The following is a 17,198-nucleotide window of genomic DNA, read 5'->3' as shown; positions in this document are numbered from 1 at the left end:
CACCGGCATAGCGAGCGCGCCCTGCGTACCCGGCATGCCTCGCGCTAGGGAAAATGGCGGCGCCCAGCGGGTGACTCTGGTGGGTGGCTGGGCCGGGGCCGCAGCCCCTGACGGGAGCCGAGCATGGCGGGGTTATGGTGGCCTATGAGGCCAGCGGCCGGGGCGCTGAGGGTGTGGGGCCCACGTGGGCCGCACCGCAGCAAGACTGTGCAGGCCGCCCGCAAGCCGCTGCCCCGCACGCCCTGGACCACCCGCGGGCCGCCCCCGGGGGCCCCCCTGCCCCGGAGCTGGCAGGAAAAGCGGCCGGTGCAGGAGCAGATCCCCGGGCTGGAGCAGGTCACCTACGCGGGCAAGCAGTACTTCGTGCCCTGGCTGGCCCGGCCCCGCCACCCGCGCTGGGAGCGTGGCTGGCACGACCCCCGCCACTACCGGGGGCCGCGCTACGAGGAGATGCCCCTCTACAAGGAGCGGGTCTGCTACGTGTGCCACCAGCGAGCCAAGATGCTGGAAGGTAGCGGGCGCAGACGATACAAATGACGGGGTCATCTAAATGCCTTAGACTGGGATGAGGGTGTAGAGGGATGTGCCTGAGAGAGCTGGAGCAGCAGTTAAGGGGCAACCACAATAATATGCAACAACTAGCTGCCAGACCTAGTTTACAATTAGGGCCTTACCAAATTCAGGGCCATGAAAAATTCATCACAGACTGTGAAATCTGGTGTGTTGTGTGCTTTTACCCTATACTGATTTCAGAGGGGAGACCATTTTTCAAATTGGGGGTCCAGACCCAAAAGGGAGTTGCAGGGAGATCACAAATTTGTTTGGTTTTTTGGGAGGGGGAGAGAAAAGGGAGGGGGAGACAGAATCACTGTATTGGCACCCTTACTTCTGTACTGAGTGGCTGGAGAGCAGGGGCTGTTGGCTAGGCTCCCAGCTCTGAAGGCAGCACCGCACCAGCAGCAGTGTACAATTAAAGGTGGGAATACCATACCATACCATACCATCCTTACTTCTGCACTGCTACTGGCAGCAGTTCTGCTTTCAGAGCTGGGCTCCCAGCAAACAGCTGCTGCTCTCCAACTGCCCAGCTCTGAAGGCAGCACCACTCCAGCAGTGCAGAAGTAAGGGTTGTGGTACTGCTATCCTTTCTCCAAAAGCTTTGCAAACTCCCCTTCCCCAGAACTCCTTTTTAGGTTACTACCCCTACAATTACAAAACTGTGAAATGGCAGATTTAAATAGCTGAAATCATGACACTTATGATTTTTGAAATCCTATGACCATGAAATTAACCAAAATGGACTGTGAATTTGGTAGGGCCCTACCTATAACTCAGGTGGAGGCTGCCATTATCCTAAAATGGCTCATATCAAGAAGGCATTTTGCATTGGTTGGAGTGGCTGTAACCTGACTTGTGGTGCGGAGTGCGGCCCCTGCCCCAGCTCACTTGTTTACAACAATAGTGGTGTGCACAGTAGGCTAGCACTTACTTTCTCAGGAGGGTGGACTAACAAAAATACTGGATTAGGTTGTAAGGGAAGTATGTCACCTGAAGGTATAGGGCTATGCACAGTGGGGCTCTGATTTTTGTTGGGGCTGCAGCTACTATGATGATTTAAACTGGATACCAGTACTTAATTTAAGATGAACTATGCATGCTGCAGAATGCAAGATCACATTTACACGTAACATGACGTATAACATGCAAAGTATACATATGCTATATGTAGCCTCTCATATCTTATTTCCTTGTAATTCATAAGCCAATATACTATAATTAAAAATGAGTAGGGAAAAACAGTTAAACTAATCTCTTTCAATAAAATTATTGTATAGTGTAACTTATATGGTGCTAATGAGCCATGCACACTTATTTCAGTGTTGTAAAACAGTACATAAATGAAAGTGGTCAGACTACATAAAATTAATGTTCCTGATAACTTGGTCATGCTGAGAAGTATTCTATATTAGTGGTAGCATAAATGCTTAAGATTCAATAGGTAAAAGAGCATTTTTATATTAACCCATTTATGGCATAGTTAACACTGCTGCATATCCTCAATAAATATATTTTGATTTGACTCCAAGGAGTAAGGCAAGCACTCTGGCTAACAAAGACAAAATTAATGGAAGGCTTACCTCCAAAAGTACTTAGTATTATTGATGAACCAGCCAACCAACTAGAGAATCAGGATGAGAGAGTACAAAATGCAATTTCTCATGCACGTGTCTGGAATACCACTGAACTTATTCCCAAGAGAGAGAGTTATTGGTAAGTCCTCAAAAGTTTCAAGTCTATGAGTTAAAGAAATCTTTACTTACACTGCAGCTTTTTCAGGGAAGCTCTGCTTCAAACAACCAGTTTTTTATCAATATCAGTTTTTTTTTAAAACATATATATAGATAGATATTACCCGCAGAACATTAGATTTACTGTTTAATGTTTCCGAGGTGAATTCAGTTGACATCTGGTTGCCAGCCCTCACTTGTTTACAGTTGTTCTTGTGTGTATATTCAAAACTTGTTTTCATCTTATGTCAAAGTGTGTAACAGTCTGTGGGTTTGTACAAACTTAGTTCTAGTTTAGCTCATATCCCAGCTAATACAGATGTCAATTGTTTACTTTCAATTATTAAAACATTATCACTGCCAACTTGGAACATAATTGGTATGCCAGATGGATTTAAGAATTAAACAAATCTGCATTAACCATTTGGAAATGTTACATTTTGTACAGTTTTATGTCTTACTGTATTCATGTACTGAAATACATCATACATTCTGTACACCTATAACTTTCAAAGTCATTTTGTATCCTATCCTACTAATTCTTGTCTCATTCTAAAGCCCTGTACTCTTGGAAGACTTGTTACATTTGTGTAGGACAATGGCTAGCAAGTATCCTTCCCTCTCTAAAAGAATGTTGGCTAGAGACTACAAAGTAGCAGCTACATGGGAGAGAGGTTAGTAACTTCTTTCTTTTTTTGTAGAAAACACTTCTATTTCTCTTTACTTATAATCCTGATAGGGAATAATAAAGAAAAATACTAGGTTTAAAGCTAAGGACATGAATGAGAATTAAAATAAAGCTAACGCCTATGAAACTAAGTGTCTCAGAACCTTTTAGCTTTAAATAGTGCATTAGGCATAGTTGAGGTAAGATGGCTCATACCTTGTCCTCAGGAATTTACTATCTATCCTTTAGAGAATATGAAAGACAGTGGGGGCAGGAGAGACAGTCAATGGTACATGACAAAAGGGAATCTGAGAATTGTTTCTAAAGAACTGATTTGTTTACTACAATGTGCATGAAATCTCTAGAGTCTTTCAAGCCACACTTATATGGGACCAATAGCTAGTGAACTGGATAAATAGAAGTGTTATGTTTGTATTCTGTGTAAAACATTGTCTCCAGTTGGGCTGCTACTTAACATTCATGGGGAGAGGGAAGGGAAGGAGGAACGAGGTGCCTTGCAAAATAATTCAGAATTCTTGCAGTAATACTATTGTGAGACTTCATGGTTAACTATGCAGGGGTCAGCCTATGGCTTCATTTTTTCCATAGAGTATTAAACATTAGCAAATGAAACCTAGGGCATCTTTTCCTTTGGATACATGTTACAGTAAAATTATAGCAATAAATTTAGAATAAATCTAATGCCACATCTATTAGATTTATTCTTCAAGTACGAGTGTTTAGTGAGTCTTTGTCGTGTAATGTTTGCATGCAATATGATCTCTTTTTTTTACAGAATCATCTATTCTTCAGGTGCGTGGCATGAATGGAATACTTTTGAATGCCATTAATCCATTATTGCCAGTAGCCTCTAAGGATGAGATTCTGGCTACTGAAAACCACACTCTAGAGACCTTCCATCCAATCTCTCCTACAATTGATCTTCAGGAAGTTAATGTATATGAAGAACGAAATGATACAGGTAAAAGTTGTGCAGCACTTACATAAACATTCAGGCTAATGTTTACTAGTGGACAGCTCTAAAATCTTTAACTTTCCCATTCCCTTAAACATTTAATGTGCTGAGGTTAGATGGTGTACAGTTGATAATAGATTAGCCAATTTGCTAGTGCTATATAGGTATCTTACATGTTCTTCACATTAGTAAGTCTAATCTGCGTTCATACACATTTAATAATTACTGAGGAGAGTAAAGGAAAGACTAACTTTTTGTACTCAACTTTTTTTTTTCTTTTTTTTTATCATCTCATGGTTACCTGTAATCCAGGTTTTAGAGAGGGTTATCCCTACCCTCATCCTCACACTCTGTACTTTGTGGAATCAGCCAACATTCGTCCAGCCCGATTTAGACCAGAACAACTCCGGGCTAAAATGCTCATGTTTGCTTTTGGCAATGCCCTGGCAAAGGCCAAGATGCTATATGGGGTACGTATTAAAATGCCTGTCATACCTCACTACTTCTATAGTATAAGTCATTGTTCATGGAGGCTGTTGTAATGATTTTATCTAAAGGTGCAGTACAACCTGGGTGGTTGCAGATGAATAAATTGCAAGCCAGCAGCAAAGTTAGTTTTGCTTTCAATTATACAAAATTGAAAAAATGGTACAGTGATCTCACAAACTTGGATTAGAAGGTAGATTGTTGAAATACTTACTACCTGCACTTTTACTTAATTATGGAGATAGAAGGTATCTGTTGCTGAGGGTTAGTTCAGACAAATATAGCATGGAGTTTGTGATTCAAACTTTCCTATGCCATCCCATCCTTGTGCCACAGTTCTGACCTAGAAGTATGAACGCTAGGTGGGAGTGGGTAGGTCAATCTTTAATGTTGTAGCTGAAATTTACAAGAACTGTAAACTTCTTGAACTTTTTGTGATGGGGACACCTCTCCCTTTGAAACTAAAGAGACTCGGAACACTTCCGAGGCCACTAAGCAGCCACTAGCTGGCAATGACTTAGTCACTGTTGACCTGGATTGAATTTGAACTGATGACCTAGGAGTGAGGGCTTCTGAATTCTATTAAGTCTGATATTACAATATTTTGAAATCTGCACTGATATCATCTAGTGACTTTATTGGCCAGAGGTTTACAGGTAACCTTTAAGGATATGTTTTGATTCTTAAGTTGTTTGCCAATTCAGAGTAACACCTTGTTATGCCAATAGCAATTACATTAATGTGTTAATGAAGGTTAAACGTAGACTGGCAATGGGTAGAAATCAGTTGAAGCAACTGCCTTGTGCGTGGCTAAAATGAAAAACTAGAACAGACATGTAGTTCAGTTTACATCTATAGTCCATTGCCATTTGAAAGAATTAAAATTAGGGCTGTCAAGCAATTAAAAAATTGTATGATTAAAAAATTGTGATTAATCACACTTAATAGAATACCATTTATTTAAATATTTTTGGAGGTTTTATACATTTTCAAATATATTGATTTCACACAGAATAAAGTGTACAGTGCTCATTTATATTACAAATACTTGTACTTTAAAAACCAAGAGATACTATTTTTCAATTCACTTAATACAAGTATTGTAGAGCAGTCTCTTTACCATGAAAGTTGAACTTGAATGTAGAATTATGTACAAAAAAACTGCATTCAAAAATAAAATGTAAAACAATGTAAAACTTCAGAGCCTACAAGTCCACACAGTCCTGATTTCTTGTTTGTCTGAGCAATTGGCTGAACAAGTTTGTTTACATTTGCAGGAAATAATGCTGCCTGTTCACAATGTCACCTGAAAGTGAGTGGTGTTCTCAGGGCACTATTGTAGCCAGCGTTGCAAGATATTTACGTGCCTGATGCACTAAAGATTCGTATGTCCCTTCATGCTTCAACTACCATTCCAGAGGACATGCACCTATGCTCGATAACAATCCAAAGCAGTGCGGACTGACATGTTCATTTTCATCATCTGCGTCAGATGCCACTAGTAGAAGGCTGACTTTCTTTTTTGGTGATTCAGGATCTGTAGTTTCCACATAGAAGTATTGCTCTTTTAAGACTTCTGAAAGCATGCTCCACACCTCATCCCTCTCAGATTCTGGAAGGCACTTCAGATTCTTAAACCTTAGATTGAGTGCTGTAGCTATCTTTAGATATCTCACATTGGTACCTTCTTTGCATTTTGGCAAATTTGCAGCAAAGGGGTTCATGTGCTGAGTCATCATCCGAGACTACTGTGACATGAAGTATGTGGCAGAATGCCAGTAAAATAGAGCTGGAGACATACAATTTTCCCTCAAGGAGATGAGTCACCAACACAACACTTTTTTTTAAACGAGCATCAGCATGGAAGCGTGGCCGAAGCATGAAAGGGCATATGAATGTTTAGCATATCTGGCACGTAAATACCATGCAGTGCCAGCTACAGAAATCCTATAAGTAAGAGGTGGGGAGTATCTCCCATAAGTGTAAGCGTCAATGATTGGCTGAACAAGTAGTAGGACTGAGTGGACTTGCAGGCTTTAAAGTTTTGCATTGTTCTTGAATGCAGTTATGTAAGTTGCAATTTCATGATAGAGAGATTGCACTGCAGTACTTGTATGAGGTGAACTGAAAGTTTTACCGTGCAAATATTTGTAATCAAACATATGAAGCAAGCAGTGTAAATTTTGTATTGTGTTGTAATTGAAATCTATGTTTGAAAATAGAAAAACAGCCAAAATATTTAATACATTTCAGTTGGTATTCTATTGTTTACCAACATGATAAACTGTAATTAATTTGAGTTAATCACATGAGTTAACTGATTGACTGCCGTAATTAAAATACAAAATTTATATTCAAAACCTGTTTGAATAGAGTAACTTTCTGGGCACGATAACACTTTTGTTAAAGTCCTGGCTTTAAACCAAATGATAATTGCTGATTCTGTATCTTCTCATCCATTATCTGTTGTAACTCTTCCTCCCTTCCCTCCACCCTACCCAGGATGATCCCAAAGTTTTAGAGCACCCAGTAGTAGTACAAAGCATTGGCACAGAGGGTCGTATTTTCCAGTTCATGGTGTTCCAGTTAAATACAACAGACTTGGCCTCTAGTGATGGTGTTAAAAACCTCGTCTGGATTGATTCTGATCAATATATGTATGACTACATCCGGTATCTTCCAGGAATCAGGAAGAAAGTTGTCAAGGTAAGTTAACAGGCTTGAGAGAACTAGTTTACTCACCAGAATTATTATGTAAATCCTAGGCCTTTACATATATTTTGAGCCTTAGGAGCTTGTACAGATGGTATTGGTATAGATAGGACAATAGGCAGTTTGGTACTTAATTGTGAACACTGAAATAATATAGGGCAACTATCAGTCCTGTTTATATATCGGTGTAGTCTCCATCTTAGCAAGTTTAATATAAATTGCAAAGCAGCTGACATCTTATATAGATGAACAATTTCATTATGTCCTTATTGAAAAAGTTATTCAGTGAAATAACTAAGAAAATGTATACTTGCATGCAATGGTCAGCCTCAATATAAAGTAAATGGAGAGAATGGTAATTGTCAACTCCCCTTAGACTAGGAAGACTCTTTAATCTCTGAGTAAATTCCCCACGCATTAGTATAATCCCAATGGAAATACGCTCAAACCTGCTTGTCTGTCAGAAAAAGCTTGTTTCAGACAGACTGCCATGTTTCAAGTGGTCTTTAAGTATAATAAAAGACTATTGCTTAGGAAAGTATCCGTTCACTACGAACTGAATATACAAGTCTCTTCTCCACAGTTTCCTGCTGGAATATATGGCTATCGACCTGACACATTCAATAAGTTTCTGGCACTGTATTTGCATGGAGCTGTTCAAGATTCTACTCAAACCAAAATCCTTTAAGTTTACTTCCCGCTATTCTTTCATCAGAAGATCATACAGCTAAGCAAATGTGATTGTATACTACTCTTAAATGGAGTAATTTAAGGGTTTAAAACCTTACAATTTTTGAAAATAAAGACTTTAAAAAAAAAGTGTGTGCACTTGAATATAAACTTTCATTGCAATGGCTTAACTGTACCATTATACACATGCATTAAGTTAATGAACCCAGCCTCAGTGAGTATTTTCCCAATTTTCCATCATCACCAAGAGGGAATATGCAAACCAAACTGCCATTTATTTCTTACTAGTTGTAGGAGCAGATCCTGGATGTAGCAGCTGGGAGAGCAGAAATCCACACAGAGTAGAACTTGAGCACAGAATGTGTTGAGTGGGTACCTGGCTCCAAACCAAACAGCACAATGCACCTCTACCCTGATAGAACGCTGTCCTCAGGAGGCAAAAAAGAAATAAAATCTTCCTGCGTTATATCAAACTTGCTTTGAGCTGCTGGAGCGTGCAACCCCGGCCCCCTGGAGCACTGCTTTACCATATTATATCTGAATTTGTTATATTGGGTCGTGTTTTTAGTGGGGTAGAGGTGTAGTTAGTTCCCAAGTTGCATTATGTAGAAAACTCACCTTTATAAAGCTTTAAGCATAAAGTCATGTGGGACAATAGGTCTTCATAATCATCACTTTGGTTTTACTTCTAATATGTTTTTGGCAACTTGGTGCCCAGCTCCTTATTGGTGCTTTACTTTAGAATATTATCTTATTACCATCAAAATGGAGTTTCTCTGGAGGCAGAGAACTGAAATTCTTCAGGCTCAATCACTGATAAAGCGTCCTGTTAGCCTGCAAAGGTGTTAAAATGGTTTTTGCTTCTATAGCTATTAGTTTGGGGTGGGGAGAGGGAAGGATCAAGCCCCTAGGTCTGAGCATCTCTCTGCTAGAGCTGCAACAATCACCCTGCTTATTAGCATGCTAGCTCAAATCTATCCATCCAGGCTAGGAGGCTCACTCGCAGGGGGAGTGTAGACATACCCTGTGGTGCTGCAACAGTAAGTGGTCTCAGAACCACAATTCAAGAAGGATATTAATAAAGTGGAACGGGGTCAGAAGAGCCACAAAAATGACTATTGAAAAGATCAGAAAACATGCCTTAAAGGATAAGCTAAACAGAGCGAGCTCCTTGAGTCTTAACGCTGAGAAGGTTAAGTGTGACTTGAGTACAATCTAGAAGTGCCTATACAGGGAACAAATATTCAATATGCTCTTCAATGTGCAGAGAAAGGAACAACAATCCAATGGCTGGAAGTTGAAGCTGGACAAATTCAAACTAGAAATAAGGTGTAAATTTTCAACAATGGGGGTAATTAGCCTTTGAACAGTTTACCAAAGGTTGTGGTGAATCCTTCCTCACTGAGAATTTTTAAATCAAGATTGGATGTTTTTCTAACAGATTTGCTGTAGGAATTATTTTGGGGAAGTTCTAGGGCCTGTGTTATACCGGAGGTCAGACTGGATCATCATAATGATCCCTTTGAGCCTTGAAATCTGTGCACTCTTACCCAGATGACACTTACAAATTTAGACTCTCTACCTTCAGATCAGTTGTCTATAACCCTAGGCAAAGAGGCTGGATTGGCTGTGGCCCATGTGAAAGCATTTTCTCACTCTATAGTCCAAGTCCTTAGCATGTAGGAAACAACACAATGGTTTATACAATTTCTTAAGGCACAGTGCTAAAGGAATTTTTGAGCATATTAAGGCCTTAAATCTGATACCAGTCTCTGCTTCCTTATCTTGGCTGATGCTCTGGATAAAAACCTCCTGGGTGGTCCTATAATAGAAAACATTAAAGAACCTTAGCCCTTACTCAAATTGTTTAGGAAGCCAGAGTTTCACTTGCCAGATTCTGAGTCAGCAGTTGTACCCAATAAATCTTGAAGTCAACTTCTGTAAAATCAAGTTGGGAAAATTCAATATGCAAGGGCAAATGCCAGGGGGGGAATCAACTGTACCACATCTATCTAGATTATATTAATTCTGCTTGCCCAAGAGATGAATAGCTCATCTATTCAAATTGGGTTGAGTCTATTCTTTGCATATAATTATATAGGAATAAATCTGGACTAATAGCTATACAAAAACTGCATTGCTTGTTAGGTGCCAATATATTGCTGCTCCAGCTTGGTTTGCCATTTGCTGGGTCACATGGTGCTCAGAACAATTACAAGCAGTTGGCCTAGAATAGGCTAGCCAATGGCCCAGCCCCTTTAGGTTCCTTTCCAGAAAAGAGACGACACACTGCAGAAGCAACATAACCCAAGTACCTCCATGAAATTAGCTCCCTCCCTTCCTGCTCTAGGTGCTAACTTATCCTAGAGAAAGTATCCTGAGGGTGGTCACCACTCACAATCCTGTTTGCGCTCCCAGGGTTTCTGTTTGACATGTCTCCACTGGAGCTGGAAGAGCAGCTCAGCAATGATACACTCCTGCCCCAGAAGTGGGCTATGGAGTAAATCTCCGGGGGCCATACCACCACTTTCCAACATGTGCATAGGACCTAGGCTGGGTCTACACTACAATTTTAGGTCAAATTTAGCAGCATTACCTCAATTTAAGCCTGGACCCGTCCACACAACGAAGCCCTTTTTTTCAACTGAAAGGGCTCTTTAAATTGATTTCTTTACTCCACCTGCAACGAGGGGTAGTGTGGACACAATTTGACAGTATTGGCTTCTGGGAGCTATCCCAGAGTGCTCCATTGTGACCGCTCTGGACAGCGCTCTCAACTCAGATGCACTGGCCAGGTAGGCAGATAGTGACTGAATAGAAGTAACCTCCCTGCAGAGCTCAGCAATGGGAAGCTTACTGAGGCAAGCCTTAGAGCTGCATCACTCCTGGCTCTTGCAGTTGGTACTTTAGACTCCTGCTTTGGTGGAGGGCCATACCTTGCTGTGCCACCCCACCCTGATTCAGCTTGGCACCCCTTACCCCGTAGTGCAACTCACTACTCTAAACCCTAGTCTACAGCAGCTGGCAGGGTCCAGGATCCCATATGCCCCAGGCACTAGTGTAGGTTCATTCATGCACAAGTGGGAAGTAGGCAGAGCAGTATTACACTACACCCCAGCATGGAGCCTGGGAGTTTTAATGTTCATATGAGGAAGAAGGGGCTCACAAGTGGGAGAAACAGAAAAACAATCGATTGGTTTGCTTTGGAGATGTTAGTTTCCCCTACTGGCTCCCTCACAGCAGCGTCAGTGCTAGCTAGAAGCACCAAGGGGTTAGTGCAGTAAGCCGCTAGTTGCCAAAAGGCGGTCTCCCTGCCTCTTACGAGTCCATTTCATCCGAGGCAAAGCACTCCACAGGTATGTTTGGGTACAGCTGCTTTCAGGATACTCTGGTGGCCATTTAGACAGTCTGGTGTTGAGCTAGAGTCCCCTCTGAACGCTTTCACTGACAGGCAAAATAAAAGGCAGGATTATTTTACAGGAACAGCTCCACTTCACAGGATTGCTGCCTCCAGGAGTGAGTGGGGGTAGGGAAGAGAGATGGAGCAGTTCAAATGAAATTCAGACTGAGGTAGGCTGAAGCACTACAGTCTTATGGAAGAGAGTGAAGAGAGCTTGGAGATCACAGGCTGGGGTGAGAGTGGAGAAGGACAGCTCAGAAAGGCAGTAAGAAAGAACAGTGCCCCAGAGGTTCAATAGGGGGAAACACAAGCACCAGCTTGAGGCCACAAGGCAGCACAGGGGGCCATTTTACAGAAGTGTGCCATTGAGTACAGCACAGACACTGTCTGTAGGACTGTTTTGCGCACAGCTCATTCTTACCTTTGCAGGCCAGAGAAGCAGCGAGAGGCCCTTGCTAGCATGAGCTTTGTTCTGGCTAACGGGCTTTGAAATCTAGCACAGACAGTGCCTAAAATATGCCAAGTGGGTCTCAGGGGTTTTCACTTAGCTAAATATAGGCAGTAATGGGGTGTCCAGCAGTGCAGAGAATGTAAAGGCTCCATCGAGGAACACACTGTTACACAGGGGCCACTGGTAGAAGCTGGACAGATTCTACATACAGAGCAGACCCAGCACCATGCTGGAGACTAGACTAGGTCTTGTGAGCATCTCATATGAATGTACAATCAGTATTCTCACCATGCCTCAGCTACCCCCTTGTTTCCCTCTCTTGTGAGCAGAGAAATTCCTCCTCCTCCCCCTCAGATTTCTATAGTACTGTGACAATTCTAAGGCTGGCCCCTGCAGGGACCAGCCAGAGTGTTTTGTGACAGGTTTTTCAAGCTGCTCCCTCTCATTGATCTCCTGTCTGTACTGTTTCAACAGGTATTCAGGGCTTAGATAAAACATTTCTTGTGATGAATTCCTCACACTGTTCAAGGGGAGAGTTGTTTCTTAAACAGTATGTTCCCTTGAAGTGTGCCTGGCATAAAATCAAACTCTTCAGGCTGCGCTAATAGTGCTCAATGGGAACCCTGCCTTGTACATACCCCTCCCTCTTGCGTTTAGTTAATGAAAACAAATGGGGGAGAGAATTAGCCCTAGGCTGGGCCCTGGAGACTGTTTATTTGCGGACCATAGCAGTTTCTTATTCCTGCACTTTAACAAAATTAGTACGTAACCCCTCAAGAACCACCAGGAGAGTTTCCTCTGTACCTTGCTATACAAATGCAACAGAAGCATAGGTAAGGGGTGGTGGTCTTGTCTGATTTTGTAAGCTAAGGAGGTTCACACCTGGTAGAACATGTACTTGGAAGGGTACGACTCACCAGAACAAATCTACCATTGAACTGAGTGTGTGTATGTGCTGGCTGTATCACACACAGTTTGAAAGAACATTACCCTGCACTAACATGCAGGAGATGCATGGGCTCCTGGCAGTGGTGAAAGCTAGGAGCTACTGGGCTTGCTCTTCAGGCATGGCCACCATGCCAAAGCTTGAAGGATCATCCTGATTTCAGCAGGTTGGACCTGTAGCACAATGTTTTTTTTCCCCATAACTCACTCAGCCATGGAAATGAAAGTCAACCTGGGTTCCTTTCTGCTCACGTATCAGCACCCTGTCTTGGGTTATTTTTAAGCTGAACTCTTAGCACCAAGGACAGAAGTAAAACTGTAATCAGAACTGAAGTCTGCCAAGGACACATGAGCATGAATAAAATCCAGCCCTTCTCCCATATCTGTATGAGCTGTGCGGTAGGAGGATAAAAAAATATCAATGATATAATTTACATTTAAAAAAATCTTTATTTTTTAAATAAATGTATTTTTCCTTTCTAAAAAGGAAAATATTTAAAATGAAATCTGAAATGATAATCTAGGTTAAGGCCTAAATTTACTATAATTTATTAAAATACTTTCAATTACATAAAAGTGATATTCAAGCATTATATATTTGCTACCAAAGTTTTAAAGGAAGTCAGACCATTGAACTGGTGGAAGGCACTGGCTACACACCTGGAAACAGAATTAGTTGATGTGCTAAACATGCTTTTGACAACAGTAGCCTCCTCTGCAGGTACAGAGAGAATATGTTCTTCATTTCAGTTTATTCAACTAATTCATTTCAATGACTAGTTCATTCAAAGTTAGGAAACGGATTGGGAATGGAAAAAGAAAAGCTTGTTTTCCTCTCCCAATCTCTAAATAAAAACTAGGTGAGAGAATGTTTTAAAATCCTGCAGGACATGATTTGTGGTCACCAATCAGATCAATCTACCAAGTACTGTTAATTCTTCCTTGGTCTAATAAATCAGCTTTAAATGAAAAACATGTTTTGAGAAACTTACTTTTTATTGTGTCCAGCATATTTGATTGTTTTAAAATGTTTTTGTGCATTTTTCATTTAATTCCAATTTCCATCCAGAGCTTAACTACAAATCACAGGTAAAAAGAATAGAGCCAACAGAAAATGGTGAATGATACATTTATTCAATTTCATAGTTTTTACATGTTTTGTTAAGTTATATATTTGCTTAACTATGTGTAGACATAGTGCAGCCTCCTGGTTAGTAAAAGGAAGAACCATATTTTAGTTTCCTTTTCTGAGCCCAAAAGGCAGGTCTCACGGAATGAGAGTGCCCAATACAACAGTGAAGAGGGCCACCTAGGGACCTAGCGGACACAGGAACCTATTTATGCCAAGCAGTGACAGCCTCCTCAATGCATTCCTAAGTCTGATAAACCACTGAAGCTTTGAAGGCACAAGAGCCCTGTTAGGTCCCACCTTAAAGACTGATCAGTCATCACCATGGACATGGCTTATATGCGGATATATATGGTAACTTTGTGCCATCACCCCAATTTAGATGTTACATTTGAAAATAATTCCCCGCTTATAGGGGAAGTAGACTTATGCAGAAGTATATATGGCCACAGGGAGGTGCCAAGGAAAAATGGACATCATTAAGGGGTGCTGAAGAATTGAGACAGCCAAGTGCTAGAGGCCTTTTCAGGTAGATCCACAGAACTCCCTTCATACCTGATCCATTTCTGCAGTGTCAGAGCAAAGGGAATGAGAAAAGAGATTTCTAGGGGGAATGTAACAGGGAATAATAGGCTGATGGGAAGCCAGGTGGCACAATACACCCTGCAGTGCCCTGACTCTCTTGGCTAAACAGGGGACCACCTGGAAGATGCTTAAACCCCTTCCTCCCTGGGGAATCAGAAATGAGGTGTGGAAAGCAGCAGCAGCAGCTGGAGAGGAAAGTAGGAATAGCAGAGCCATGCAAGAAGCCCCTGGACAGCAGCCGGCTGGCTTGCAATTTTGGCAGCTGTACTGGCTGGCACAGGGAAGTGTTTGCATGCTGGAGGGGGCCACAAGCCAAGGAGCTACAGAACCAACTGTCTAAATGAGCTGTTCCCAAGGGGCCACTAAAACTGCGCCGGGATTAGAGGATTATCCGAGAGGAATCTGACACCTCCCTTGGGGTTTCACAAAGAGCCCGGGTGATTTCATTTAGCCCTGGGGGAGGCCCTCACACAGACTAAGGGAAGGCTGAGCCTGAACTTTGGCTTGTCCACTGCTTTCAAAACAAATACCCACCCCACCCCACCCTGCCAAACCCAGCATTTCTCCAAGATGGGAGTCCATCTTGCTCCTTCAAGCTCTTACACCCTCAATGGCTTCTCAGGCCCTCAGCAACCCAACAAAGGAGATGTGAACAAGGGATGAGACATCTAAAAGCATGTGGGTTTCTCTTTGAAGCAGGGCCTCGTAGGTGCCATGGACTCTGCTGTGAACAGCGTAGGCCAGATGAAGATATGGAGGAAGGTTCAGCTGTGGGAGGGTAATATTTGAGTGCTCCTAGCCTCACGGATTTTACAGCCAGAATCTGACCATTCTTGGGAACAAGTATCAGGGGGTAGCTGTGTTAGTCTGTATCCACAAAAAACAACAAGGAGTCCGGTGGCACCTTAAAGCCTAACCGATTTATTTGGGCATAAGCTTTCATGGGTAAAAAAAGGGGGTTTTTTTTAACCCACAAAAGCTTATGCCCAAATAAATCAGTTAGGCTTTAAGGTGCCACTGGACTCCTCATTCTCAGGAAGGCTCTCTCCTCAGTGAGGAGTGAACAGAACAGCTTTTAATTTAGTAACTTGAACAAGTCCGTAGCCACACAGTGATTAACCGAGGCAGCCGACATCTCAAAGTGGCTGCAGTAGAAGAGTCAGACCAATGCGCCTTACAGTCTCTCTGAGCACAGTCATTGTAACTGTTACATGGGAGCGGGGTTCTGATGTGAATGAGCTCACCCCTTATACCATACATAGCGGTGAGATGGAAAGGGGAGAGCTCTTCCTGTGGTTAACTCCCCATCCCCTTCCAGCTCTAGAGTGGTGCAGGCCATCTTAAAAACTCCTACCTCCTCTTGGAACAGTTTTCCTTCTCCTCAGGGTAATTTGTCCCACATCCCAGGCCAGGAAGCCAGCCCACTTGAGCGGTCCTCCCACAATACCTTTGCATAATTTCCCTCTGCCTGAAGGAAGGAGACTGAAGCATCTGCCTGGAAAGGTAAAGACTGAAATGAGCACTTCCACAAAAACCAAGAGCTTTATATAAAGGAGGACGGCATACGGAAGGAGTACCTGCCTTTATGCAGACTACCACCATTCTGGACCCATGAAAAGGAACTGCTTAGTCCTCACCACAGTATCCAAGTCTAGAGTGGTTGAGGAACAGAGCTCTGACTTTTCTGTGCATGTGGCACACAATGGTAGTGAGATGACACTGACATGGACCTCCACAACATTGGTACAAATGGTTCACGACATGACCATGATACCCCCCATGCCCTCTAACAAGTGGAATGGTAAAGTGATGGAGAAAAAAAATGTGAACTGCTCTGCAGCCAGCCTTCCTTCCTCCAGAGAGGGCCTTACTCCAAGAGCCACTACACCTATAGCAGGACCTACGCACTGACTGGCTATGTGGATAGTCAGGAAGAGACGGCAGTGCAGGAACAGTTACGTTGGGTGCTGCATGAACTGGGCAGGACTTCACCCAACACCCAATGCAGCAGACTCTCCAGGGTTGGAAAAAGCAGTTGAGATCACAAACAAGTGGCCACTTTCTTGCAGTTGATCCTTGCCCACTAGGAGGAGGAAAGACACTGCTACCCTAGGGCCATCTCTCCAGTGTGCTCTGGTCAATGCAAAGAGAAAAATAGAGCACTCACTAAATCAGGCCACATCCAACCAGCTAATCTTGAACAGGGAAAGGACTGAAAGGAAGTATTTGCCAAAGAAAAGGATAACACTTGAGTAATTGCCACCTGCTGCGAACAGGAAAAGAACTTGGTGGATCAGCAAAACATACTTGTAAGTGAAGAGACAGCACAAGAAAGGTTACTTACCTTACAACAACTGTGGTTCTCCAAGAGGAGCTGTGCACTTCGATTCCTAGATCTCAAGGCCAGAGAGGGCCACTGTGATCATCTAGTCTGGCCTCCTGGGTAACACAGGCCTTAGAACTTCACAAAGTAATTCCTAGAGCATGGTCAGAAAGCCAGGGAGATGTAGCACTACCGAAGTAACATGACGATGGATGCACCAATCCCAGAAACGTGTAGCTTCCTGGCAGAGCAGAGAGATCTGGCTCCTGCTTGCCTGTTGATGTAGTGCAGCGCCGTGGGTTGTCCATCAGGACCTGCGCTGTCAAACCCTGAATGAAGACCTACCCAGATCTGATGAGACCTGCATGAATTTTTCCAAGACAGAGGGTGATGGCTTCAGCTTCATGTCTCTTGCCTTCTGGGTTCTTTTGGTGAAGAACTTGCAGACCGAGCAGCACACGGGAGCATGCATCGCGAGTGCCTGCTATTCACTGGCATAGTAGCAGTACGGGGGGGGACGGGGGGGATGGACAGAACTTAAACCCC

General features: G+C 42.8%; 2 protein-coding genes across 2 annotated transcripts in view; one reads left to right on the top strand and one right to left on the bottom strand.

Moving 5' to 3' along the window:
• The window catches only part of LOC115656060 (NADH-cytochrome b5 reductase-like), a 31,164-nt gene extending 16,596 nt beyond the window's left edge, over nt 1-14,568 (bottom strand). Inside the window, exon 1 of the mRNA XM_030572326.1 lies at nt 14,563-14,568. The gene's annotated coding sequence lies outside the window, so the exon portion shown is untranslated. The remainder of the gene's footprint in view (nt 1-14,562) is intronic.
• MRPL37 (mitochondrial ribosomal protein L37) lies at nt 29-7,954 on the top strand. The gene is made up of 7 exons (XM_030572321.1): nt 29-511; nt 2,088-2,271; nt 2,847-2,962; nt 3,752-3,937; nt 4,244-4,401; nt 6,920-7,123; nt 7,713-7,954. Exons 1-7 carry the CDS (start codon nt 124-126, stop codon nt 7,815-7,817), a joined length of 1,341 nt encoding a protein of 446 aa, XP_030428181.1. The 5' UTR covers nt 29-123; the 3' UTR covers nt 7,818-7,954.
• Nucleotides 14,569-17,198: the final 2,630 nt, after the last annotated feature.

This window comes from Gopherus evgoodei, chromosome 8, assembly GCF_007399415.2.
Source record: "Gopherus evgoodei ecotype Sinaloan lineage chromosome 8, rGopEvg1_v1.p, whole genome shotgun sequence".
Lineage (NCBI taxonomy): Eukaryota > Metazoa > Chordata > Testudines > Testudinidae > Gopherus > Gopherus evgoodei.
This window is presented reverse-complemented; position numbering and strand designations above follow the sequence as displayed.